A 27,877-nucleotide genomic window follows, 5' to 3' on the forward strand; every position below is an offset into this window, starting at 1 on the left:
GTCACACCTGGGTTGAGGGCAAAGCCAAGACCCAGGGAAGACAAATGGCCAGCTCTTCACCAGTGGAGAAAAGACGAGGCCATCCAGCCCACAGCCTGGGGCCTGCCTGGTCTCACTGCTCTAAGATGTCTCCTGCTCTGAATTAGGAATGTGGGCTGAGAATCCAGGTGAGGATGGTTTGTGTGGGTGTGGTTGATAGAGATCAGCTGCTGCGGTGGCTGAGGCTAGCGGCCTGTTCAGCAACGCCAGGCCACAGGGGAACAGCTACTGCCCAGCTGCCTTCTTGAGAGACAGAGTGCGTGAAGAGGAAGACAGGTATCAATAGTTAGAGAACAGAGGCAGCCATCGGGAGAGGGGAGGGAGCCAGAAAGAAGCAAGGAGGCCCCTGAGTGAGCTAGGAGAGCTCTCCCAACAGTGGAGGGAGAGCTCCCAGGACAGTGGAGGTAGGACCCAGAAACAGGGCCTTTGCCTTCACTGGGGCTTTGGCCTCTTGGTAGCTTTCCGGGTAGGAGTTGCAGTGTCTTGCTGTCAGGACAGCCTGAGTGTGGAAGATGGCTGCTGATTAGCCCCTACCTTGACCCTGGGCTAGGGACAGTGAGGTTCCTACTGGAATTGGGGATTGGTTGGGTGTGACCCAGTCTTCTGTTTATTGGAAAGAACTGGAGAGGCCGAGGCACCCCCCTCCCCACCTTTTTCTACTACCCCTCCCCTTGTTAGGCTGGGGTGGGGGCGGGGCTTGATTTTACTGAGGCCTCTTGAGCATTTCTAGCTTAGGACCCTGCCAGCTGGCTGGGAGCAGGACAGAGGTCACTTGAACTCAGACCACACGTCCCTGTTAAATACATCAGCTTTTAAATCAATCTTTGTCCAAAGTCCAGTGAGTTCCAAGACTAGTAGAGTTCACAGCGGGGAGAATTTCCAGTGACGGAGTGGATCCTTCTCCACAGGTAAGAAGAGCGGTCTGCGACCTGCTGCCTGGGCTGGGGCCACATCTCCCTTCTCTTTTTGCTGGCAAGTGGCTGTGGGGGGTTTGAGGCCTCTGTGGTGGCAGGAGCACAGGTTAAGTGGGGGTGAGGATGGCTTTCCAGGGGTGTCACAGTTCTTTTTACTGGAGATGTGCAGGCTCTACCTCATGAAGGCATTGGGCTGCTCGCTTCCCAGGGGTGTCGTATATATACGATGGGGTGGAAGAGGTGGGGGTGCTGTATGGAGATGCACAGCCAAGGGACAGAGACCACAGAAATCCCAGGCCATGGGGAAGTTTCTTCTGAGACTTTACTATCCAAGCATTTAGGGTGTAAGGGAAGACTCGACTCTTCCAAAGGCAGCCAGCCCTTAAAACATACAGCCAAACCTAACTTCCACCGGTGCCTCTTCGGTTTCCCAAGACAGTGTTAGCCATAAGGAAAGCCACGGATTGCTGGGTTGACTGAGTGCAAATTCAGGTCTTCCAGTCTCCCTTTGGGAGAATCTCTCAGTCTCTATCTTGTGTGAACCTGAAATGCCTTGAATTCTCCCAGATGCTTCTGTGTGTAGGCAAGCTTGGAAGGAACTCATTTCTCGGCATTGGGGCCTTTCCCTAAGGGTCCATCGGTTCTGGAGACTCCTGGGCTGGGTATGAAGACTCTCAGGTGGCCTTGGTGTAGAAAGCACCATCCTGTATCCGTAAGTCACAGGGCTCTTGCCGCCTCAGGTCACCATCGTCTAGTCACATAGAGCCACACGTTCTTTCATGTACAGACAACTCAGGGATGTTGACTTTGTGGGTTATGGCCAAGCAAATTGTTCTCATCTTTGACTCTGGTAAGGTCTCTGCCATATGGACTTGTTGATACTATCTTATGTTTCTAGGCAGCTAGGGAGAGGGTACAGGTCTGGGAAACCAATGCCTAAGGAAGGTCTTGGTTCACTTATGAGATCTATGCCTCACCTCAGTTTCGTTATCCGTTGAAGGAAAGCCAGACACCATTTCCCAAAAGTTGTTCTAGAAATAGAATTATACATGTGAGTGTGTTTGAGGAGCCTGAAAGTACAAATCTAAGCTGCTCACTCTTCAAATGATTAAATCCAAATGTGCCCTAGGGTAGCAGGAGGCGGCACTCACACATTTAGGAGACCCTGTGCTAGTCTTTCGGTCTTTATTTTCTCACCAGCAACTAAAAGGAGTTGAGACATGATGTTCACTAAGAGCCTTCCATGTATAAGGTGGGTCTGTGCGTTGAAGGGGGTGCCCCTTGCGATTTGAGGACGAATTTGAATGTTTCCATCCGATGGAGCCTCCCTCCATCTTATCATGATGTCATAGCACTCCATAGCATCTCTCATCAGAAATCCTTGTCTTCTTTCCGTGTGTTAAGTTTCAAGAGCATAGGGTTATTGCCTCTGTTACTTGTTGTGTTTCCAAGTTTTTTAGGACAGATCCTGGTTCAGAATAGATGCTTAGATGTTTCGGGGAGGGATGGAAGTTGGTGTGGCGGGAAAGGAGCTGGAACCCCTTGGGAGAGGAGGCTGAGGACCTTGGAGTCTGTCCGGTTGTCTGAGTGTGGAAACGGACCTCTCTGCTCACATCTGGGTTAAATGCTCTCATGTTTCTGCATAGAAGATGGGTGAGAATAGTAAGATGGAGATAGACAGCTTCCCCTCAAGCCTCAGCAGCCCCTTCCCTTGGTTCCTCAGGAGCGACCACCCAGCTCAGCGTAATCTCCTTGCCTGGTAGGCACCCTGGATGAGCGGTTAAGAGCACTGGAAGCCTGTGATACTTTCTAAGCCCCTGTTTTTTCCTCACCCGAGTATGGTGGGACCTAGTTCTGCTGTTGGGAAAGTTAAATGTTCCCACGTCTTAAAGGCTATGTCACAATGGTCTTTAGTTCCCTTTGTGTGATGTATGGGATTCCAGAGAGCTCGGGACGCCTGGCAGAGGCCATAGCTTCGCAATAGGAACGATGACACCTTGCCTACCTGATCGCTGCTGAAGATTGGCTCTAGGCTTGAATCATCTGCCGCCTGAACCCAGCTAGCAACAGATACTGTATTTGTGAAGCTGGGTGGAACCATGGGAACACAAAAGTAAAACAAGAAAGCAACAAAACCCAAAACAAACAAAAGACTCGAAAACCAAACCCGGAAGAGCTCATGGAATTCCCATCAGCTGTACAGACTGTGTACATAGTGTGAAAATGCCACAAGGAACTTTAGTACCTCCTCGGCAGGCAGCTTATCTTGATGGGGACACTGATACAAACAACAAATGTCGTCTGTAATCTTCAGGACTGAGTCGAAGGTGCTTTGTTGTCTAACCTGACCTGTCTCCTTTCTTTCATCCTGTATATGCATTGAGATGATTCTGTCACATGAGGATATGTGTGCTCTTCTGCCCGGAGACGTCTTCCTCTTCCCACGCTACCTACATGATCCCCTTGAGGCTGGGGAGTAGAAGGACCCAGGCCTCACATTGGAATCTAGGCTCTGCATATCTGGCCAGGTGAAACCAACGTAGCCTTCTAGAGTCTGTTTCCCCCACGTGAAATGCCTCACTAGTTTTTAATTCAGTATTCATAAATAGTATGTAGCCTAGAAAGGACTCAATAAATGTGTAATTTAACAACAGCCCATTTAAACTATCCTAGCAGTGATTATCAGTACTAGTACAGTGTAACTCTCCTCCACTGGATTCTGGGCTCTCTGAAGGCAAGGCATGGTTTTGCCTAATCTGGGTTGAGCCTGACACCTGCCTCATTGTAGGTGCTAAATCTACCTAAGAAGGATGCTGAAAGATGGAGTGATAGGATCCCTACAGAGTGGGCTGGTCTTGCAAGGGTTTGAACATTGGCTGGGTCCTGGGGAGGTTTTGAATGCATTCATATGGAAAACTTGTTTACTTAGTACCCTCTATGAATACACAGTCAGCATCTGGGAAGGCAGAGCATGTGGCCTGTGCCAAGGGCAGGCCTGGGGTGGGTGCTCATGCAGAGCACAGCTTTGTATGTCCTGAGGAGCAGCAGAGGGTACCGAGGCAAACAGAACTTGGGGCTTCTGCAAGAGCAGTAAGTGCTCTATGCCTGAGCAGGAATTCATGCTCTTGTTGTTCGATGGGTGTTTTAGAGGCTGAGCAGTGAGAAAGCTGGCTGGGAAGTTTACCTAGAGGCAGGAGGACACTGCTAACAGACCACGCACATGAAAAGTGGAGGTGGGTAGAAATGCAAGTTCAGGGACTGGGTAGAGTGCTGAGCCAGCCTTCACAAGCCCCTGGGCCTGATCCCCTGGGCTCCATCACTAGCACCACAGAAACCAGGTGGTATATTGTGTGGGTTCTACTCGGGAGGTAGAAGCAAGAGACTCTCAAGTCAAAGGTAAGCTTTAAGCCTGGCCTACATGATTTTTTCATGTTGTTGTTGTTTTAATGCATATGGGTGCTTTATCTATATATAGATAAATATCTTCATATACACCTGCATGCCAGAAGAGAGCATCAGATTCCATGATAGATGGTTGTGAACCACCATGTGGGTGCTGGGAATTGAACTCAGATCCTCTGGAAGAGCAGCCAGTGTGCTTAGCTACACAAAAGCCCGGGCTACACAAAATTCTGCATTAGAAAAAAGAAAAAAGAAAAAAAAGAACAGCAATATAAAACAAGGTGCTGATTTTAGAGGAACCCTCATTACACCTTCATGGGGGCTTAGCAGTTCCGGGTACCAGTCCCATCAACAGTGCAAAGAAGTCCTCTCTCAACGAGTGCCTCCATTTTCTCGGTTTTTGACTCCATCTCTCTCACAGCTCCTGAAACTCTTAGGCAAGCAGAGTGTGGAGGGCATTGACCTCTCAGAGCAGAGTCCACCATACAGTATAAAATATCATTTGTGGGGTAGTGAGGATAGGATCCTGGGTACCAACAATCAAATGACCTTTGATATAAGAAATTCTATTCTTTATCATAAAAGAGAAATAAAAATTACTCACTGGACCTTGCCATCACTGCCCTGTAGATAATTCTCAGTGGAATGCACCCACGAATTCCCTGCATTTTAAATCCATCCCTGGCTAAGAACAAATAGCAGCTGTCCCAGTGGGGAGGTACGGTTCGCAGATCTATATTCTAGGGCCTTGCTTTTCCTTATGCCTTGCTATTAGCCACTTAAATATACTTGACTGGTTGAGTTTCCACAGATGTTACTTTTCTTTTCTTTTTTTTTTTTTTTTGGTTTTTCGAGACAGGGTTTCTCTGTATAGCCCTGGCTGTCCTGGAACTCACTTTGTAGACCAGGCTGGCTTCGAACTCAGAAATCCGCCTGCCTCTGCCTCCCGAGTGCTGGGATTAAAGGCGTGCGCCACCACGCCTGGCAGATGTTACTTTTCAAAGGATGAGCCCTAGTGGCCAAAGATCTGACACCTGCACCAAAACTCTTAAGACGTGCTCTAGGTAAATAATTTTTGAAGCATGAAGTCAAAGTGTGTTTGTGTCTTGCTTGCCAGAGATTCTATTGTCAGTATCAGCTGAGACACAGGCTTCCTTTCATCCTTCTTTCCTTCCTCACTTGCTTTCCTTCTTTTAACGTTTATTTGTGGTATGCATATGGGTGTTCTGCTGGCATATATGTGCCTGGTGCCCACAGGGTTCAGACGACATTAGTTCAATTACAGGGGGTTGTGAGCCATTGTGTGGGTGGTGAGACTGAACTCTGATCCTCTGCAAGAGCTCTTAACTGCTGAGCCATCTCTCCAGCCGTACAACATGATTCCTTTAATGCCCTTAGCAGAAACAGCCTGTGCTAGGCTCTGACAGAGATGGATGTGCCTGTCTAGGTGGGAAGCCCTTTGTCAGGGTTGACTGAATAGGGAATTCACAGCCTGTCTACACTTTTGGACTTAACCCCCACATTCTCCTCCAATTATATATTTTTTCCTAACAGAAGTCTGCCAAATTCTGCTCTTTTGGTCACATAGGTGGGCATAGATGCAAGAGGAGCCACCTTCTCAGGCACATGTGGGCAGATGCACCTGGTAAAACTTCCTGGGAGTGTTGCTCTCTTCTTGGTGATGTGCTTGGGTTGTATAACAAGCACAGAGGTTAGTGAAGGTGAACCAGGTCCAGACTGAAGGCGGCCAGATAGACCCTGCTCCCCCCACCCACTTCTGCTTAATGCGACAGTTGGTTTCATTAAGTTTGTAACCATTACTTTATGGTTCTGTCCTGTGTTACATAATTGAGGACCCTTCTGTGGGCTCAGTAATGAGGTTAAACATTATTTATTCGCTGGTTTGTGAGCCTTTACCTTTCAGTAAAACTGTTTCCTGGAGCAGGCGTTTATATAGGTGCCCATGAGGAGAGGCTCTGCAATCCCTGTCATTCTGATATTACAATTAATTTCTAATTACTATTAGATACAATTGTGGTGAGAGTCTATGTACTTATGACTACTGGCAATAGATTACCATGCGTATGTAAAAGTCTTACTACATCCAGACCAGCACACAGGCAAAGATGGCAATACTTGGACTGTCTTTCTGGAGGCCATCGCTAACCATAGATCACATTTCCCCATTATAGGTAGAGTCCTTGTTTCTCATACTTCCTTTATCAAATCCTTGGGAAATTTGGTGATGGTTTCTAGTTGAGTGGAACCATCCCCTAAGTACCCCCTGGTGACCATGGTCCCCACATAGGTGAGGTATAAGCCTATAAGGCAGAGCTTTGCTTACTCCTGCTTCTCTATCTCCACGTGCTCTCTCAGTCTCTTGGTCCGTCGGTGCTGGCTTCCACTTGGAGCGCATGCGCTATGGGCTGCACTACGCTGAGAACTTCAGCTCAGCTTTGCGGCTCTGTGAGAGCTCCTTAACTCACAGCACGTGGCGCTCCAGCTTTTGGACTGACCAGATGCTCCTGGGTCAGAGCGAGCCTCAGCGTTATCTGAGCAGTTCACTGGCCGCAAAGGCATTAATTCTTCCCAGTGGCTAAGATTCGCTTTACAGAGTGAATGGATGGAGGAGCCCTGGCCTAGCGATTGTCTTCTCCCAGACGCCATTACCGACTTATCTGTTTGACCCCACTATGTATTTTGGTGTGACGCTTTGTGTCCACATTGCCAAAGTTGCTAATTTTCTACATCTCCAGCTGTTATTCAGGAAGGACTGAAGCGGACCTTGTTTTCCTCTGTATTCCACTTCCCCATTTCTCCCTGCTCGACTGGCTGAGGATTCTCTCATCCATGCTAACTCAACTTCCTGTGTTCTCCATCTAATTCGACATGCTGACGGTTTTCTTCAGGTTAAAAATGGGAGCATCTGGCCGAGTATGCTATTGCACGCCATTGCCCAGGAGGCAGGGGCAAGCAGATCTTTGAATGGTCTACATAGCAAGTTCCAGGCTACTAGCCAAGGGTGCATAAAACATCTTAAAAAGCAAAAACAAACAAAATAACTCCCCCCCTTCTGTTCCAGCCACTTCCAGATGTGTCTACATTTGCTGCCTTTGTTCAGTATTCTGGACTTCTGTCCTCTCAGCTTGGTGGTGTTTCCTGGGTTTGTTCTCTCTTGGCATTGTTTGGCATTGGTACAGTGTCTTATCTTAGGATTCCTCTCTGGATGGCGTTGTAAACTTGGGCTTTCTGCGGATGATTTTTTTTTTTTCCTAGGAATTCCCCAAGGCTGCATCCTGATCTCTCATCCTGTCACTTGGCCCATCCACACAGATTGCCCTGGGAAGAGAATCCCCTCTAATGTCATCAGAGCTACAGGAAAACTTCTGCTGTGTCCTTTAGTTTAAGCTGGTCACAAACTGACTTTGTTGTCCCCTTCCTCAGTTGTATTGTATTTCTTTGAAACAAGGTCTTATGTAGTTCAGGCTGGCCTCAAACTCACACTCCTCCTGATAAGCCTCCCGAATGTGGGGATTACAAGTGTCTGTCACCATGCCTATTGGAAGGGAGGCCCTACTGGTGTCCTTGAGTCCTGCCTCAGGCAGAAGGATGATAGGGTTGCTGTAATAGAATCCTACAGACTGGTAGAATCCCAGTGTCATTTCTTGTAGGTCTAGAGGCCAGAAGTACAAGATGGAGATGTCATTAAGATTGGACCCTCTCAGGCCTCCGTCCTTGGCTTTCATGATAGCTACCTCCTCGTTCTGTCCTTCCATGGTGCCTTTTTTTTCCTGTGTGGGGGCATCTGTGACATCTCACTTTCTTTTAAAAATGGACATCGGCCCTACTAGATTTGGTCTCATCCTCACGACTGAATTTTAGTTGCCACTTTTTAAGTTCCCATCTCTGAGGTCACACCGGATGGAGATTATGGTCAGTGTTGTCGTTCCGAGGCAGGGCCATCGGTCAGTTCACACTAGAAAAGGAGCCCCCAGCTGCGCGGTGGGAGCAGATACCAGGGTTGCTTGGTAGCATAAGCTGAGCAGGGTAAGGAATTCCAGGCAACATAAAAACCAGACTTTGTGGCAAAGCAGACAGGGTAAGCAGATGGCTGGAGAGCCCTAGGGAATGAAGAAGTGTGTGACCCTGATCCCCTGATACCACGTGCCCCATTCCTGCAGCTCCCCACGATGGCTGGTCCCAACAGTGACACTTGTAATGCTGCACTTCCTCTGTCCGATGCCATCTCCGCATGGAGAGAGCTGCAGGGACAGGGTTGGACAGATACACTTGATTGCTTAGCATTCTGTAGATTCTCTGCCTGCCCCCTTCATTCTGGTGTCCGTTTCTAGGCCAAGCAGGCCCTCATCACCTGACGGATCGCTGCAATCGCCTCTTCCCTGGCCCGCCTTCAGCGTGTCTGTTCTAGTCCAGTACACCCATGGCTCCTGAGCCCAGCTCTGAACTTACTGTCCCTCTGTGTGAACACGCCAGTGGTCTCTGTGCACTGTTCAATCACAGCCAGACCTTGGTCTGGAAATGAAATTCTTTCATGTCTGCCGCCCACAGTCTTCCTTTGATTTTATTTTTATCTCTGCCTTAAGCATGCAGAAAGGACTTTCCCATTCTGTGCCCTGATAGCCATTGCCTGTCTAAAACAGTCACTCGCTACCTCTGATGCAGGTGAAATCCTGCCCATCTGTTATCAAAGTCAACCCCTCACTCATTAGCGCATTCTTTAATCTGTTCCATGGTGCAGATCTTATACACTTATGCTCTGTTCGCAGTGGTGGTTCCCACACCCTCTTTTTTTTAAATTTTGTTTTACTTGAGTGTATGGTCTTTTGCCTGTATGTGTAACTGTGTGTCACATGCATGCTTGGTGAACATGGGACACCAGGAGAGGGTATCACATGCATGCTTGGTGAACATGGGACACCAGGAGAGGGTATCAGATTCCTTGGAAGTGGAGCTACAGGCAATTATGAACCATCATGTGGGCTCTGGAAACTGAACCCCGGCCCTCTGGCAGCATGGCCAGTGAGTGCTTTGAACTGCTGAGCCACTTCTCCAGTTCATGGGGAAGATCTATCAACCCTTTCCCTGACCTAATTGGCTTGGAGGTCCCTTGAGAACTGTGTGCTTTGTCTAAGAGTACTGGGTGGACATAGTTGGTGTGAACAGATGAATTGAGTGTGGGGTAAAAGTCCTCTTGATGTTTAGTGGAAAATTGAAGAAGTTGTTGTGTTTGTGGTTCTAAACAGACTATTCCTGCTGGGTGAAGAGGCTGGCATGGAGTGAGAAGCTGGAGTAGGGCTATAGAACTGTTCTCCTCAGGGTTGGCTGGCTGGGTTTCTCAAACCTGAGTGCAGCTGGGTGATGAGGGAAGGGGTGTGACATTAGCTTTTTTAAAACACACACACACACACACACACACACACACACACACACACACACACACACAGAGTCTTAATATGTACCCCAGACTGGCCTCCAACTCAGAGAGTTCTGCCTGCCTCTGCCCCCTGAAATCCAGGATTAAAGGTGTCCACTGCCAAGTCTGGCTAGCTTCAAAGGCAGTTAGTTTTGGGGCTGGCATCAGAGTTCTCTTAAAATCCATAGGTTAAAAGTATCGTTATCTGCTTGGCTCTGTCTGCCCGGCTCACAGCTGCTCAGAACTAGCGTACAGGGAGGAAGAGAACAGGCCTAGGCCTTATTAGGCTGCTGTGTATTCCTGTACCCCCTGGTCAGGCACAGCTATAGGCACAGCTGGTTCCTGAGAACTGCACAGGGTGACCAAAGGGCTCTCCTAGACAGACTGTCACCATGGCTTCTTAGGGGAGCAAAGGTGAAGCCCTGGGTGACAGTTAATAGTTCATCCAGCCGTGGTGTCCGTTCTTCTGTGACTCATGAGAGTTGTTCCTGAGGTGGGCTGATCTCAAGGATTCGTTTCTTTACTTAAGCCTGGAGAATCTGTGCCCAAAGATGAGACATAGGGACTCAGTGTGGCTTTATTTTTTTTTGTTGTTGTTTAATGGCTCTGTGCAGGTAATTCTGAGGGACAGCTGGGATTGAGATCAAATTTGTGGGTGACCATGAACATGGAAATGATATTCCTTACCTGACATGGAGTTCATCCATTTATGATATATATATATATATATATATATATATATATATAGCCTGCCTGCCTGCCTGCCTGCCTGCGTATGCATACATTTGGAGTGTGTGTGTGTGTGTGTGTGTGTGTGTGTGTGTACCACATGCACACCTGGTTTCTTTGGAGGCCAGAAGAGGACATCAGATTTCCTGGACCTGGAGTTGCAGATGGTTGTGAGCTGCCATGTGTGTGCTGGAAACTAGACCCAGGTCTCCTTGGAGAGCACCAGTGCTTTTCACCACTGAGGCCTCTCTCCAGCCCCTGTGCTCAAGTCTCACGTGCATGACTTACTGTTGCTAGTGTTGCCTGATGGTCACTGAGCTCATGAGGGGCCTATCTGCTCACATGGAGGGAAGCAGCTGGTGTAGTTGGGCAGCACTGCACAGCTCCCAGGGATGAGCAGAGGATGTTGAATTCTCTATGGCCTTACTTCTCTAGGAACTGCTATTCATTTCCTTTCCTTGGAGGAAGGATTTGCCCAGAGCAAATGCCAGTGGTAGAACACAGGCCTTGGGTTTGAACCAGAACACTGCAAAAAAAAAAAAAAAAAAAAAAAAAAAAAAAAAAAAAAAACCCAACAAACTCCAAACAAAACCAAAACAATAAGATCAAGTGGTGGTGCAAAACGTTAATCCCAGCACTAGGGAGGCAGGGGCAGAGGGGTCTCTGAGTTTGAAGCCAGCCTGGTCTTCAGAGTGAGTTTCCAGGACAGGGAGAACTACATAGAGAATCAATCTCTCTCTTTTGTGTGTGTGTGTGTGTGTGTGTGTGTGTGTGTGTATGTATGTGTAAAAGCTCACAGAAGTTAGACAAAGACTAGGTTGTTGTTGTTGTGATGTGTGTGTCTGTGCACATGTATGTGGGTGTGCTTGTAGGGATGGGGCCAAACCTCAGTGATGGTTTTCAAACGCTACCTTTTTTTTTTGTTGTTGTTTTGTTCTTTTTCGAGACAGGGCCTCTCACTAGCCTGGAGCAGGCTGGCTGGCCGACGAACCCCAGGAATCTGCTTGTCTCCACCCTCCCAGCTCTGGGGTTACAATTGTGTGCTACCATGCCAACTATTTCTGAGGATCAAACTCAGGTCCTCATGCTTGTAAGGCAAGAGCCAACTCTCATATCTGACTCCCTATGTGGCCTGGTTCTTGCTGTGTAGGTTAGGCTGGCCTTGAACTCAGAGCTCCTCCTGCCTCTGCTTCCAAAGTGCTGGGATTTACGGTGTGCACCACCACACCTGGCTCCTGTTTTGAGCATGAAATGGTTCAGGGCTCCTAAGTTCACGTTTGGGTGTGGAGCACAGTTTAGGTTCTTGTCAGGTTCCTGCTGATGTTCAGATTTTCAAATCCTATCAGGAGGGCATGAAGCTCATGCTTAAATGGCTTTGAACCCCTCTTCATCCCACTTCTGTCTGGGTTGGCTTATGAGCATTCAAGTCTGTGACATTTCTCACTAGGACATTTCCACCTACCTGAAACATTATCTTGGAACAGAGGCTTGGGATAGAGGTTTGCGTGGAGCAGGCTGATGGGACAGGCAGGCCCCCATCTAGCCGTGTGAGGAAAGCCCCGCAGCGTCCAGCCCCAGATACACAAACTGAGGCCAAAGCAAGGCTTCCTTTTAGCCTTTGCCAACTAAGCTGGACATGCTGGCTGTTTGGGCCTTAGTGGCCTTGATCTCTGGAGGCGTGGCTTCCAGCTTTGGCTTCCAGCTTGCTTGTGCAGGAGCTAGTAAAGACGAGTGTTTACCTAAGGATCCATGGTCATAGTGTGGACAGTGAGCGGAGAAGCCCTAGCCTGCCTTGGGCTTAGAAGCCATCTTCTGGCCCCCATCTGCTATTTCTTTTCTATGGGAAAAGCCTAGTAGCTTGAATCCTTTCTACTCTGACCCCTGGCAGGAGAGCCTCCTAATACCTCTGTGCTCCTTACCTCGCCTTCCAAACGTGCAGAATGCGCTAAGCTTTTCTTTTGGGTTTATTATTCTTTCTTGGTAGCAAGAATCCAATTGGGTTTTTTTTTTTTTTTTTTGGAAGAAAATGGAGTCTAAAGGTGAGAGTGACATTATGAAGAAGAGAGATGGGACTCTTCTGGGAGCCTTCCCTGTCTGCCCCGCCAGGCCCTTTGTTCTTTTTTTTTTTTTTTCCCACAGACAAGTAAGTTTGCTGCCAAGAATTGACTTTTCCATGTTTGCTCAGACAGGGCTCGTGAGTTCCTTTTCATCTCCAGTAGGTTGATCAGTGGAAATAGAGCCACTCTGGGATGTTCTAGAAATCTCCACGTTTCCTTTGATGGCCTGCACATCCGCCATCGAGGCGTGGTCCTCGGATTTCCTCAGCAAGAACCACACAGGCTGTACGGGGTGGGGGGGGGGCTGAAGAGAGAGGAACAGACCCCTAAGTACAGCGTCTGCTGGTTAGGCCGAAGCTCAGAGCCCAGCCATCTCCTCCTGCTGCAGTGTTACAGGCATGCTAACCTGATAGACCATGTCTGATGGACATATGATCCACATAAAACCAGGATGTGGCATAGACAGAGTCAGGAGTGGAGGTGGCCTGGAGCAGGACCCCTGAAATGCCAGCGTGAACTGTCTTTCCTTAATCCTGCAGCAGGGAGAGTCTTGTGCCCCAGGCGGCCCATGTAGAATCAGGCATCTGAAGTTTTGAGTGGCTTGCTTTGGGTGAGAGTATTTCCCATCTAATGTATATGCTGGTTGTGGACATGATGCATGGACCAGTGTTAGTCTGATTGGCAGGCGTGGCAGGACGTGGGCAGAGCTGGAGCATGGTAACGTTTCAGTTTTGCTGTTGCTGTGAGCTGGCTCCAACCCTGACTTCAACCATAGCTGTGGGAAGGAATGGTGACCTCGTGTACCTGAGTCTCTTCAAAGCCACGGGTGCAGGTCTCGCTGTTCTCAGTCTGGCCGTTTAGAAACTTTGAACAGAGCCACCCAAACAAGACACCGCCTTGTTGGTAAACTTCATGTTGTCTTGGCACATTGGGCTTTTGGGATGTCTAGTGAGATGGGAGAACATTCCCTGGTATAGTCTTCTCTAGGGAGGAGATTGCACTTTTCACCTTTGGCCTGCAGAGGAAGAGAAGAGGATCCAGTGGAGGTTGCCACAGAGGCGACCTGTGGCTCAGAGACAGCTGGGTTTTAAGGTGGGTGCCTTAAAGATGAATATTCATCCGTTGACCCAAATCAGCCGCCTCTTTTGAAGAGCACCCAGTACCCAGCAGCCTTTGTTCTGGCTATAAAGGCACACTGGAATTGGAAGCATTCGTACGAGGTTGCCCCATGTTTACCAGAAGGAACTAGGAGTCTTTGATGGACCCCTTCAAGGTTTCTCAGGCCCCTGGAGTTGAGCACTGGCAGGGGTCTAGAGCAGAGCTTGCATGTGGTGGTGGGAAACATGTGTAGGCTGGGCAGAAAGAGCAGTTAAAGTTGGGACCGGTGCCTGCAAGTGAAGAGACCAGGCTGCACTCAGCCCCTTCCTCCCCAGGGGCCCCTTCCGGGTCGTGCCTTTTGATGTGGGAGAGCTGCTGTGCTTTCTCAAGATGTAGGTGATGGCCACTGGTGTCTGCAGCTTTGCTCTTCTCTCCTCCTCAAGCCTGATGGGGGTCTGTTTTCGTGCTTTTTTGACCACATGAATATTCACACCAAGATTTGCAGAGAACATTTAAGGTGGCCACAGGTGCTGGAGGCCTTCCTGCCTGCCTGTGCTGCCTGCCTCTGTAGGCACCAAGACCCAGTAGCATCTTGAATCACCACAGCAAGCCTCTAGGGAGCCTTCAGCATAGTGTTGCCTGTTCTCTGTTCTGTCCCCTCTATGTTTTATATAGTCACCTCTTCCTGTCCCCCAAGTAGGAGCTGTGATGAGGGAAACACACATACACAGCTTGCCCTGAGGACGATGGAGTGGGCTGTGGCCATCTTGGCCCTTTGCTTTCTATGTCAGCCTCTTGCTGGGCTGGACCTCACTCCCACCATCCTGAGAAAGGATAGTGCTGAGTGGGGAGCCCACTTTCCTTATCAGTAAGGATTCTACTGTCGTTCATGTGTTCCTGTTCTCTCTGCTTCCTGTAGTGGGGGAACAGGAGAGGCAGGAAAAGTGGAGACAGAAGTGGCCTTGGGTCGGAAGTCCTTACCTGCCATTGGAGTTCTTTCGGGGTGGGCATCTTTATTTTGATCTGACCAGAAACTCCTGGGTCACCTACGGCCATTTTTTTCCCTTCCCACCTCATTTATTTCACAGTTTCTCGCGCTCGCGTGCGTGTGCGCATGCGTGTATGTGTGTGTGTGTGTGTGTGTGTGTGTGTGTGAGATGGATTTGGTCATACCTCCTGGTTACCCTCCTGTCCTCTACTGCTGAACCCCCTCTTCCCTAGACGGCCGTCCACAGTCACTGTTGTGTGCTCTGCTGCATTTGCCTAGGGTTGCTTGCATGAGCTGGGGACACCCATCTCTCCTATTACATCACCAGCTTAGCAGCTAGGCCTGAGGCCTGGATTAGCTTTTCTCCTCTCCTCTCCTCTCCTCTCCTCTCCTCCCCTCTCCTCCCCTCCCCTCCCCTCCCCTCCCCTCCCCTCCTTAGAACCTGAGAGGCTCATCAGCTCTGAGTGCAGTGCACTCCTTGGAGGTGGGTGTGGGCAGAGCATGGAGGGCTGGGAGGCTGAGTGTGTGTCAAAGTGCTTCTGTGCAAGCTTGAGGACAGGAGTTCGGAGCCCAGGAAGCCTGTAAAAAGCCAGGCAGGGTGGTGTGTGTTGCAAGTCCTCACACTGAAGGGGGGTAGAGATGGAGGACTGTGGACCCACTGGCCAGCTACTATCAGTGAGCTCTGGGTCCATTGAGAGAACCTGTTTCAATAAATAAGGTGGAGAAGGATTGAGAAAGACACCTGACATCACCTTTGATTTCTAGGCACATGCACACACACACACACACAACACACAGGCACATGCAAGGGCACACATACACGGGCACACAAATACATACATACACACACGTGCACACACATGCACATGCAACACACATAAACAGGCATGCACACCCACACCAGCACATGCCCAAATGAATCCTGTTATTTAGAATGGTAATTAAAAGAAGGTAGATTTGGCTCCTTAAACTTTCTGGATCATTGTTTTTTGACTTAACCTTCTTTAGGGCAGGGGACAAAGTTGAGTTTGGTTGGCATTAGAGGTAGAGCCTCTGTGTTAAGTATTTAGTTGGATGCGTGGGCCTGCCACTAGGTGAAAAGACCATTCTTGGGGAGTAAATTTGGAAATCATGAGCAAGGTCTGCAAAAAGGCTCCCTGGGCCCCAGCATTGCTGCACTGCACATGGAAGAATGGATCCGGACAAGCAGAGGCATAGGCGGTGTCTGGATGCTCTCAGGGCTTCATGCTCCAACTAGATTTCCTTGGATTGCCCATGGACTTATCCATTTGTTTTTAATCACAGAAATGGCCTCCACCTTCAACCCCAGAGAGTGTAAACTGTCCAAACAAGAGGGGCAGAACTATGGCTTCTTCCTCCGCATTGAGAAGGACACTGACGGTCACCTGATCCGGGTGATTGAGGAGGGGAGCCCAGCAGAGAAGGCGGGGCTCCTGGACGGCGACAGGGTGCTCAGGATCAATGGTGTCTTTGTCGACAAGGAGGAGCATGCTCAGGTGAGTGGACAGCTGGGGTTCTAGCATCTCTCCAGCCTCCACATCTCTGCCCGTTACAGTTTGGGGGACCAGAGGAGCTTGCTTCTCTTCTGCCTGCCACTGGCATGGATTTATCATCATATTTTATGTCAGACAGTCTAGTTGCTTATAATTAACTGAGAACTGTAAGAATTATTATACTTTAGGGGCTGTCAATGTGGCTCAGTGGGTGAAGGTGCTTGTTGCCAAGCCTGACGACCTTAGTTCAAATCCCTACTTGGTGGAAAAAGAGAACTGACTTCCACAAGTGTCCTCTGATTTCCACCTGCGTGTGCCATGGCATGTGCCCTGTTATAAAGCCAATCAATCAATACAGTAAAAAATGTTGTACTTTAATAGTGTCAGGCTGAACATGCATTGCCCATTTACTGTGAGCTAGAAATTGTGAGCTAGACAATTTTATCTGAATAACCTGTTAGCCCCTCAGCATGAGCTGGTGATTGCACAGATGAGGCAGCCATATGTAGGTGACTTAGCCTGTTAACATTCATGTGGTGAGCATATGCAAGAGGTTGGCCTTGCCCCATCTCACTGTACCATGCTGCCCCTTCCTAGGCCCGAGAAGCCCCACTGTGCTCTCTAGCTCAGCGGTTCTCATTTTTCCTGATGCTGAAACCCTTTAATACAGTTCCTCATGCTATGGTGACCCTCAACCATAAAATTATTTTTTTTGCTACTTCATAACTGTAATTATGCTACTGTTATGAACCATAATGTAAATATCTGTTGTGCTGGATATCTGATAGGCGACAAAGGGGTTATGACACACAGGCTGAAAACAGCCGCTCTAGAGCACTCATCGCTGAGAAAGACCAGTCCTTGTAAGGGCTTCCTGGATTCCCACAATGCCAGGGACCCAATCTAATCCTCCCCTAGGTTGTAGTGGTGAAGGTGATACCCATACCCTCTGCTTAGGGGTATGGGTATCAAGTCAGCCTTGCCATCTTTAGGGACACATGATGAGCATCTTCCTCCTGCAGTTGATGTGGGGAGGGTACCCTTTACCACTCCCACTTTCTTCCTAGGTGGTGGAGCTGGTCAGAAAGAGTGGGAATTCAGTGACTCTGCTGGTCCTGGATGGAGACTCCTATGAGAAGGCTGTGAAAAATCAGGTGGACTTGAAAGAGCTGGATCAAAGCCAGAGGGAGGCCGCTCTGAATGATAAGAAACCGGGCCCTGGGATGAACGGAGCGGTGGAGCCGTGTGCCCAGCCACGGCTCTGCTACCTGGTGAAGGAGGGCAACAGCTTTGGCTTCTCTCTGAAAACTATCCAAGGTGAGCTTGGGGTGAGGATCAAACAATAGCCTTCTCGAAGACAGACGCTGGCTAAGGACAGCTTCGCTGCAGTTGCTACGCATGCCATGCGCAGGGTGGTGTCACTCTCTTCACTCTTTTCCAGTAGGAACCCTTTCTCTGCAGTTGTACAAAGAGAGATCAGGACGTTGGCCGCATTGGACAGCAGCAAGGGCTGAGTGGGGTGCGAGTCACTCTTCCCTAGCGTTTGTTAGGCTAGTCTTTGAATTCAAGGGTTGATGCCTCTTCATTGTTTGTGTGGTTTTTCGAGACAGGGTTTCTCTGGGTAGCCCTGGCTTTTCTGGAATTCACTCTGTAGACCTGGCTGACCTTGAACTCAGAGATGCACCTGCCTGAGTGCGGGGACTAAAGGCATGCACCACCACCACAGGGCTTCATTGTTCTTTTCTAGATCCTGTAGGGTGAAGGTGGAGGGGAAGCAAGGAGGAGGGTTTTTGTTTTTTGGTTTTTTTTTGTGATAGTTACCATTGAGTAAGACTGATCATCTCTTTTCCTGGCTTAGAGAAGCCGCATGTTCATGTACTTATTCAGCACATTTTTGAACATCTGTCATCATGTTACAACCCTATAGAGTTGCTGAAGCTGGTATCTAAGCCCTAGACTCCAGAGACATTATAGAACTCTCAGTTGAGGTCCAGTCTCAACTGTCCTAAGATGTCACTGGCCTATGCTTTGAGGAACATATTTGAGAATCCCTGGCCCTCAGGGAGTCCTAGAGGTCCTTTTTCTGTGGTTTCAGAGGACCACACCATGCCACACTGTTGACCAGAGTTCTTGGTATTTCCCTGAGAAACTGGCTGGAATTGGGAGCCATGCTAGTTGACTGGCTCTGTCTTTAATTGTTATATAGAAAATAGAAGAGGTTGGTAGTTCAGAAAAGATGTTGACACGTAGATAACTGCCTTCCACAAATGAGCTGTATTACAGGAAAGGGGCCATTGGGTGAGTGTTAATGCCACCTGACACTAGTGATATCCCCAGCCCATATTCTCTCTGCTGCTGGTGAGGGATGCTGGTAGCGCACTGTTTGATGAGAGATAAAGACGGCTATTTGCCAATTGAAAATTCTCTCAAGAGGCAAGTGACCTCTAGCCAGAGATAGCCATTAACCATGAGAAACAGTCCTTATATCTCTATTATTAACCACAGTGGTGGGTGCTGAGGGCCAAAGAACCTGGGTATTTCTCGGAAATCTATTAACAGTAAAGCAGTGTTAAACAAAAGCAGAGGGCTGCTGAGCTGGCTCAGTGGGCAGAGGTGCTGGCTGCCAACCCTGATGGCCTGGGTTTAATCCCCAGAGCCCTACTTGTTGGAAGGAGAGGCCCAACACTGACCTTCACATGCATGTTGTGGGGTATGTGTGTGTGTGTGTGTGCATGCATGCATAGAGCGAGCTGTTTATTTCACATTATGAGAGAATGTTTTTTTTTTTTCCTGTGACAAACTACAACAAGGTTACATTGAATATAAAAGAAACCAAGCAGCAATTGGCTTGGAGAAGAAATTAACACATACTTTCCTTCAGGAATGAAGATTATTAGAATTGGGGGTGGGTACTCAAAGCCATGTGGGGCCTTGGGGTGAAAGGGAGAGCATTAGACAACACAACATATAGCCAAGCCTGGTGGGGTCTTAAATGGAAGGGCAGGCATCCCTTTAAAGCCTGGAAGGGGGGTGGGGGAGATGAAGGAATGAATGAGTGAATGAATGAAGCAAGGGTAGAGGAGCCTCTTCAACGATCAGTGTCCAGAGCTATCTCCGAGTCCTAGAACAAGGGAGAAGTCTGGCTTTCTATGACCTTCCAGGGGTGGTGAGATGCTTCACATTGTGGAATTTAGTTCGACACAGCTTATGTGAGGAGGAGCATGGGGGACTCAAGTATCATGAACCACAAGCTGGCAGGTCCTGTCACGGGTACTTCTTAACTGTTCCAGAGAGAGCTGCAGGGAGGTGGGATCTGATCCCTGGCCTGAAGGGGCCATCCTTGTGTTCTGATGGCTAATAGGAAGACTGTTCAGTGTTCAAGGAAGCAGAGCTAAAGGTCTTCTTACTCCTAACATGATGTATATGGCTGTAGAAAGCTACCCCCAGTCTAGATGGAATATCAGACTCTAGAAAGATTATTACTAGCATTCCTTCAGGTTAACACCTAAACCACACCATATACACATGTTCCCTTTCCTCCTCCTCTTCCTCCTCCTCCTCCTCCCCCCTCTGACCTTGCTACCTACCACAGTGGTGTTTATGGACTCTAGCAGTATGTGATGGTTGCTGAGAGAGTATTGTTTAAAGGGGAAGGAACAGAGCAGATGACTTCTAAGTCTACAGATGCAATGATAGAATGATGGGTTGTTGCAGTGCGGGTATGGATTAGTACTTTCTGGCTCAAGAGGCCCAAGCTAGATCCTTATTTTTCAAATTTATAATGTGTGTGTGTGTGTGTGTGTGTGTGTGTGTGTGTGTATGTGTGTACATGCCTGCCATTCTGAATGTATGGGGGCCCAAGGCCAACTTGCAGGAGTCAGTTGTGTTCTGTTCCACCATGTGGACCTGAGAGTTGAACCCAGGTCATCAGACTTGGCATCTGGCACCATTACCCTCTGAGTCGTCTCATCAGCCTGTCACTGAGACTCTTGCCATTTGAGTCTGCTCTAAAGGTATTGACAGAGAACTCTTTCCTGCCAGTAGCATTTCTTTGCAGTAGTTCTTTCTTCTTCCAGGTAAAAAGGGTGTGTACTTGACTGATATAATGCCTCAGGGTGTGGCCATGAAAGCTGGTGTTCTGGCTGATGATCACTTGATTGAAGTGAATGGAGAAAATGTAGAGAACGCCAGCCATGAGGAAGTGGTTGAAAAGGTACGCCTGACCTGGAAGGGTGCTTTTCTCACCTCCCTTCCCCTCTGTCTTTACTGGAAGTAGCAACAGGTGGGCTGGCCTGGGATGAGGGTGTGATGGGAGACAAGTCATCTAGGTGAGGTGCCTCTTTGTGTCAAGGGTATGTGGAATCTCTGGTAACATGGGCAAGTGCTAACAGGGCATGGGTTCCCCTCTTCCTTTCTGTTTCCATTTCCGTACTTTCAGTTACTTGTAGCTAGCCACATCTGTAAGTAATGGGAACTTTAAAAATAGGTGGTTTGGGCTTCAGAGATGGCTCAGTGGTTAAGAGCACTGACTACTCTTCCAGAGGTCCTGAGTTTAATTCCCAACAACCATATGGTGGCTCACAACCATCTGTAATGAGATCTGATGTCCTCTTCTGCATGTCTGAAAACAGCTACAATATACTCATATACATTAAATAATATAAAAATAGATGGTTCATTTGTTTAAATAACTATCACTACAATATATTGTCCATAATTGATTTATTATTATTGTTTTTTGTTAGTTACTGTGTCCAATTTGTAAGTTAAACTTTCACAGGTTTGTGTGCAGAGGAAAGAACAGTACAGATAGGGCTCAGTATCGTTTGCCATCTGTAGATGGCTGCTTCGTTCAGTGATGGGCAGGTGTAGTGCCCAAGGCTGGATGTGCTAGACAAGGATGGAGTGTGTGTGTGTGTGTGTGTGTGTGTGAAGGGATGGATTCCATCACTACTCAAAACAGTCTTCAGCCCAAAGCTTGAGTAATTTCTGAAGTCTCCATTTTGTACTCCCATACTGTGGATGGCCGTGGGTAACAGACTGTACCTGTCAGGTGCTAGAAGCCCCAGCTGAGCCAGGGCTCTCTTGTTGAAGTCACATGGAACCTTGAAAAATGGACCAACCTCTTGTTTTAGTAGAATTAGGTTCCAAAGTGGACCCTTACTTTCTTTTCTAGAATCCCATTCTGTCCCCACCTGCACAGCTTTCTGGGCTCTGAGGATTCCGGCTCCCACTTGAGTTCAGTTACCATTTGTGTGGTTGGATGTTTTTCCCAAGTACCAGTCCGGCTGGAACAAGCAGCAAAAACGCTCATGCTCAGGCTGCATGCCTCGAGCTTTCTGCTCTGGACAGCTACCTTCCTTCCAGTGTTTTTTTTTTGTGAATGCCCTGCCCCTCATCTGTGTGTCTTGCTGTAGGTGAAAAAGTCTGGAAGCCGTATCATATTCCTCCTTGTGGACAAAGAAACTGCCAGGTGCCATAGTGAACAGAAGACACAATTCAAGAGGGAGACAGCCAGTTTGAAACTGCTGCCCCACCAGCCCCGGGTGGTAGTGATCAAGAAGGGCAGCAATGGCTATGGCTTCTATCTGAGGGCGGGGCCTGAACAGAAAGGTGAGGCACTAGGGCAGGTGAGTCCCTCCTCCTAGTCTCTCCTTCACCAAGCTCTAGCTCTACCCCAGCTCCACCAGGGAAGAGGAGGAGGAGGAGGAGGAGGAGGAGGAGGAGGAGGGAGAGCTGCCCAGGTTGCCCCAGGTGACTGGATGCTGGAGTCCCCATTGCCATTGCAGAGTAGTCAGGCAGACTTTGGGATCTGGACAGATGTGCGAGACTAATTTAGCTCTTTCCTGAAAGAAATAATACATTTGGAGCATTTGCTGATTTCTGTGGTGTAAAGATCCCTACCATGTCTGGCTTCACATCATCTACACAATGGCCTTGAATGTAAGGTCAAGCAGGTTGTACAGAGTTAGCCCAATGGAATTCCCCAGGAATCTCATGCTGGGAAAAGAGAAAGCCTAAATCTGGGGATGTTGGGCACCCAGAAGGGATTCACAGCTTATCAGACCACCTTGCAGGAGAAGACAGAATGGGTTAGTGCTGGGTGGGACCTTAGCCTCACTTCAGGACCCTGAAGATAAACTTGAAGGTGTTGCTGGATACCTTTATTCTTCTTACTAAAGTGGCATATTAAATGTCTTCGTTTTCTACTTTTCACTATTGCTTTGGCCGTTTTGATTAGTTTATGAAGGACTAGTAGTTGAGCCTTGTTGTTGGAGCACAGGCCATTATCCTCAAATCTGAGCAGTGTTACTAAAATGCCAGCACAGCTTCGAAGGCTGGAAGCCTGTGTTCTTTATCTCCCTCCCTGCCTTTTGCATCGTCAGGGTCTCACTGCATACAGACTGACCTTGAACTTGAGACCTCTCTGTTTCCACTTCCCTAGTACTGGCCCTGGCCCTTCTGTGCCATCCCTGCTGGGTTAGAGTTGTGGCTGTGACGATGCCTCACTGACTGCCTTGGAACTTGCTCAGCTGTCACTTTGTCAACAATAAACTTCAGATACTGTTAGTAAATCCTGGGTTCTCAATCTTTTAAGAGCCTTTCACTGTTAGATGCTAGGTGTGCTCCAGGAGCAGGTTAGGGCTATGTTTGTAGGCTCCTGGGACATAGGGGTGTAGGTAGGGGGAGGAGTTGGCTTCAGGATGCCTTAATTCCAATAACTTTTCTTTGTGGGATGGTAGGTCAAATCATTAAGGACATAGAACCTGGGAGCCCAGCAGAGGCAGCCGGCTTGAAGAACAACGACTTGGTAGTTGCTGTCAATGGCAAGTCTGTGGAAGCTCTTGATCATGACGGTGTGGTGGAAATGATTAGAAAAGGTGGAGACCAGACGACTCTGTTGGTGCTGGACAAAGAGGCAGACAGCATCTATAGCCTGGTAAGTAATTCCAGCAATGCATATATTCATACATTAAGGCTGGGTCTCTTTACTCATGCCCTCCAGCTTTGGGCTGAGTTCCTTTGCTCCTCAACAAGGATGGGGCGTAACAATCATTAAGGCCAAACTGGCCCAATTGGCAGTGGCGGGAGCATGTTAAATGAGTCATGAATTCCTAAACTGAAGACTTTGTGAATCAGTGGAAGAATTACCCTTGCCGATCCTGGGAGAAGCTATGAAGAACAGGAATCTGAAACTGGACAGAGGTGGCACAGACATAAATGAATTCAGTTGTAGATTCTTTTTTATGAGTGAGTCTGCATGTGTGTTTGGGCATGTGCATGCAGGTGCTGAGGTCAGGAGAAGGTGTTAGTTCACCTGGAGTTGGAGAAGATTGTGAGCCACTCATCGTGAGTACTGGGAACTGAACTCAGGTCCTCTGCAAGAGTTGAGTGCTCTTAACCGCTGAGCCACGTCTTCAGCCCTAATAAATGTGATATTGTTGGTCAGCAAGCTTCACCAATCAAGTAAAGATCTGGAAAGGTTTCTTAGTTTGCTGTTGTTGATAGAAAAACCACAGCTCTTACCTCAGAAGGAATAAGTTACTTTGGAGTTAAATTTAAGTGACCATCGTTTGAGAACAAAGACTCAGGTTACCCCAAGTCTACATTCCAACATGGAAGCAGTTTAATGGATTTTTAAAAAATATATATAATTACAGAACAAAGAAAGGTATGAATCAAGGCTTAAAAAATACATTTGTGGAAACATCAGAGAGGCAGGTTAGTCAGGCAGAGGCCTCAGACGCTATGTGACATTTAGCCCTTTGATTGGTGAAGAATTATTTTGTTAAGTGAATACATTCCAACTTGTTTATCAGGATGCTAGAGGTGGGTGAGGAATTACTCTTTAGGCTAGAGATCACCCGGAGAAACTGTCACTGGGCTCTGGACCTGTAGTTCTAACCACCCACACCACGGAAGCTTTAATCAGTGGAGACCCTGCTGTGGTCTGGAAATTCTCAATCACATTGACTCGGTAAATACAGTAGAAACAGGTTCACCAAGGGCAAGCTGATGGAGAGCCTTACTCCCTCTTGACTTGATTTGTGTGTTAAGGCTTTAAAAGGTTTACTGTGATTATCTTAGAATTGTGTGTGTGTGGTTGTGTGTGAGTAAGTGTTCCCACAGAGTCCAGAAGAGGGTGTCGGGTCCCCTGGAGCTGGAGTGACAGGCATCTGTGAACTGATGTGGGTGCAGGAAACTGAACCTGGGTCCTTTGCAAGAGTGGCCCGTACCTTAGCCACCCTCAACCACATTAAGGTTTTATATTTTATCATGAGACCTGGGGTTCAGTCCAGTTTAACAGATGTCTGGGTGACAAAGTGCCATCTGCCTTGCTGGCTGTTGGACAGGGATGGGCAGATGATCGTCTTCTATGCACTACACAGTAACAGAGGCACTCCAGGGCCATGGTGGAGGGATCCAGAGTATGGGTGGTGACATCGGCCTCTTTTTAGAGTTTTGAGACCACACTTGCACACCAGATGACTTATGGAGGCGCCCAGCTTAGCAGATACTCAAATCAGTATCCGAGCTCAAGTTCTCAGACTCGACTCATCTGACCATACACTTTCTCCAAAAATCTTGATTTCAAGATGCTTTTGTAAACAATATTAAAGAATTAATTGGAAAGAAAACAATCTATTTGTTAGCTAGTTGAACAACCATGTCTAGAGAATCTTTGGTATTGGGATGTTAACCTGAACAGGAGTCTCTAATCATACACACGGACACACACACTATTGTTCCTATCCTGGTTTATTACCTTGGAAAGGAGAAATGGTACACACATCTAATCTATTTTCAGAGGATTTAAAGGAATGATGAATAATTGACAGGAAAATGCAATTAATATTCAGAATATTTAGCCAGGGCCTAGAATAACAGCTCAGGTGGTGGGGTGCTTGCCTTGTGTGAGGTCTTGAGTTTGATCCCCAACATCTTTGTAACAAAGCCAGGAATGGTGGTGTGTGCTTGTAATCCTAGTGCTGGAGAGATGGGGACAGAAGGGTTCCTAGGTCCAGTGGCTGGCCAGGCTAGCCTAGTGTGTGTGTGGATACCAGTCCAATGAGGGGCCCTGCCACAGGAAAAGCAAAAGATGGAAGGACACCTGAGGAATGACACCCAAGGCTGTCTTCTGCAGACAGGTGTGCACCTGCACAACCACAACCACACCCTCCTAATCAGGTTAGGAAGGATAAAACCAAAATGAAATATGGATGCTTTGAAAATACCATTTTAATTTGAAAATAAATTGGAATAGGAAATGCTGGGAGCATATTTGATAATCCAAAAGTTGTCCTGTCCCCACCTCCCCCAAGAAAAAAATGTAAAGTTATGTAACTGGCCCTGCGTCTGTCAGATCAGCCATGGAAGCACTGGTAATGTGGGGTGGGCAAGCTGTCCTGAGCCCCTACTCCCTTGGCTGTAAGGTAGCAGGAAGGGTAGTAGGCACACTAAATTAACTGTTCAGAGCATGTGGGTATCCTACACATATGCTCACTGAACTCATACTGTCCAGTCCTGAGAACCTGCTGTGACTAGTCCAGCAACCAAAGAGGTGATGTCAGAGGGGCTGGGAAGACAGCTGGGTGTGTGTTACCCTGAAGCGAGAAAGGCTTTACAGGAGAGGGAAAGCCTTGAGAATGTGAAAGGCTGGCAGGCAACAAGGACTCATTAATGTGTAGCCTGAAAGCACCTGCTTGTTTTAAAAAAATAGAAAAATCATTGGAAAGGTTGTTCCCATGACTTAAGCTAGAGAGGGCGAATTTTGGCTTAAGTACAACTGTAGCTGTTAGAAATGGGCGGCTGACTTTTGCAAGCCAGTTTTGATGTTGTAAGCTGATGCTGGCATTGAGGGTTTTGTTGTAATTCCTGAAAATAAAATCTATGATAGAATAGTCCCAGAATGATGTAAGTATATTTTCCCTGTTTCGGTTAACATGAGAGGGGAGTCTGCCTCACTCTCCAAGGCTGGCGTGGGGGTGGGGTAGGGTGGATCTCTGAGATGCAGCAGCTAATAAGGCAGACACTTCTACAGTTCCTGGTGGGCTAGATTCATGACAGGCTAGACTGAGGACTCAGAAGGCTGGATAAAGCCCCCCTGGGTGCTTGTGTGCTCTGACAGCAGCAGCTCATCCCAGGCAGACACAGCCACTAAGCCTGCTGGGAGTCAGGAGGACTGTGGGGAGGAATGACTTACTGGGTGGTTCCACACTTGATTCCCCCAGGTGGAGCATTTGCAAAGACTTCACTGAGGGCTGCGTGGGGGCCTGGCTGCCGGCTGGCAGCTTCGGGCTGTTGAACTGTTGAGAAGGCGGGCAGGCAGGCAGGCAGGAGAACCTCAGGTCTCATTTTTGCTAAGTTGCTATAGTGACAAAGTGGACCATGTTTCTCCCTCGTTACTGGATATCTTGTTTTCTAATAAATACCCTGGATACCTGTATCCAAATTTAGCCCCTAACTCGGGCAACAAGTTAACTGTATTAAAATAAAAACAAAAATTAAGGATGGGGATTTATCCTAACTGAGGCAGGCACTTTGAGTCTGATCCCAGGATGCGTGCTGAAATGCTGAGCACAGGCCACAGAACTGTAGTCTCAGCACTGAGGGGAGGTGGGTGGGGGCATGCTTGGCAGGCCCGGCTACACTACTGCATGAGCAAGCTTCAGGCCACACAGACCTGGTTCAAGAGTGAGAAGATGTGTCTGGGGTAACTACTCAAGGACAGTGGGAAACTGCTGGAGGACACCAGGACAGACAGACAGCAGTGGTGTGCAAGTACAAGCATAAAAATAAAAAGCAAATGACCTTCCCCGCCAGAGGAGAGGTGTCTGCCCGGGAGGGCTCTGCTGGAGCAGGTGGGGGAGCCATCTTGGGACCCGGATCCCTCAGAGACTAGTCTGCGCAGGTTAGAGTGGGCACTACAGAAGCTACACAGCTTTTGGGACAGGCAGAAGTGACACAGCTTCTGGGACAGGCCCTGTTTCAGGACTTCATCTTCTGCCAGGAGGCAGGTCCGAACGCCAGATATCTGTGCACCTTCCCTGCAAGAGGAGAGCTTGCCTGCAGAGAGTACTCTGACCACTGAGACTCAGGAGAGAGCTAGACTCTCAGGTCTGCTAACAGAGGCTAACAGAATCACAGGAGGAACAAGCTCTAACCAGAGACAACTGTAACAACTAACTCCAGAGATTACCAGACGGCGAAAGGCAAACATAAGAATCTTACTAACAGAAACCAGGACCACTCACCATCATCAGAACCCAGCACTCCCACCTCAGGCAGTCCTGGATACCCCAACACACCTGAAAAGCAAGACTTGGATTTAAAATCATATCTCTTGATGCTGGTAGAGGACATCAAGAAGGGCTTTAATAACTCACTTAAAGAAATACAGAACACTGCTAAAGAGGTAGAAGACCTTAAAGAAATACAGGAAAACACAACCAAACAGGTGATGGAATTGAACAAAACCATCCAAGACGTAAAAGGGGAAGTAGAAACAATAAAGAAAAGCCAAAGTGAGACAACGCTGGAGATAGAAACCCTAGGAAAGAAATNTGGAACCATAGAGGTGAGCATCAGCAACAGAATACAAGAGATGGAAGAGAGAATCTCAGGTGCAGAAGATTCCATAGAGAACATGGGTACAACAATCAAAGAAAATGCAAAATGCAAAAAGATCCTAACTCAAAACA

At 48.1% G+C, this 27,877-nt stretch overlaps 1 protein-coding gene across 3 annotated transcripts in view; it reads left to right on the plus strand.

The window, feature by feature from the left end:
• The first annotated feature begins 859 nt into the window (after positions 1-859).
• The window catches only part of Pdzk1 (PDZ domain containing 1), a 34,190-nt gene continuing 7,172 nt past the window's right edge, over positions 860-27,877 (plus strand). Inside the window, exons 1-6 of one of the 3 annotated variants that reach the window (XM_021158343.2) lie at positions 860-947; positions 15,967-16,178; positions 17,243-17,492; positions 20,252-20,388; positions 21,593-21,788; positions 22,919-23,115. In XM_021158343.2, the coding sequence (XP_021014002.1) occupies positions 15,969-16,178; positions 17,243-17,492; positions 20,252-20,388; positions 21,593-21,788; positions 22,919-23,115 (990 nt within the window). In that variant the 5' untranslated portion in view covers positions 860-947; positions 15,967-15,968. Of the gene's footprint in view, positions 948-2,907; positions 3,482-15,966; positions 16,179-17,242; positions 17,493-20,251; positions 20,389-21,592; positions 21,789-22,918; positions 23,116-27,877 lie in introns of those variants that run through there. The other 2 variants (XM_021158344.2, XM_021158346.2) reach the window with 2 other exon arrangements.

The sequence above is a fragment of the Mus caroli genome, chromosome 3 (genome assembly GCF_900094665.2).
Source record: "Mus caroli chromosome 3, CAROLI_EIJ_v1.1, whole genome shotgun sequence".
In the NCBI taxonomy this organism is placed as follows: Eukaryota; Metazoa; Chordata; class Mammalia; order Rodentia; family Muridae; genus Mus; species Mus caroli.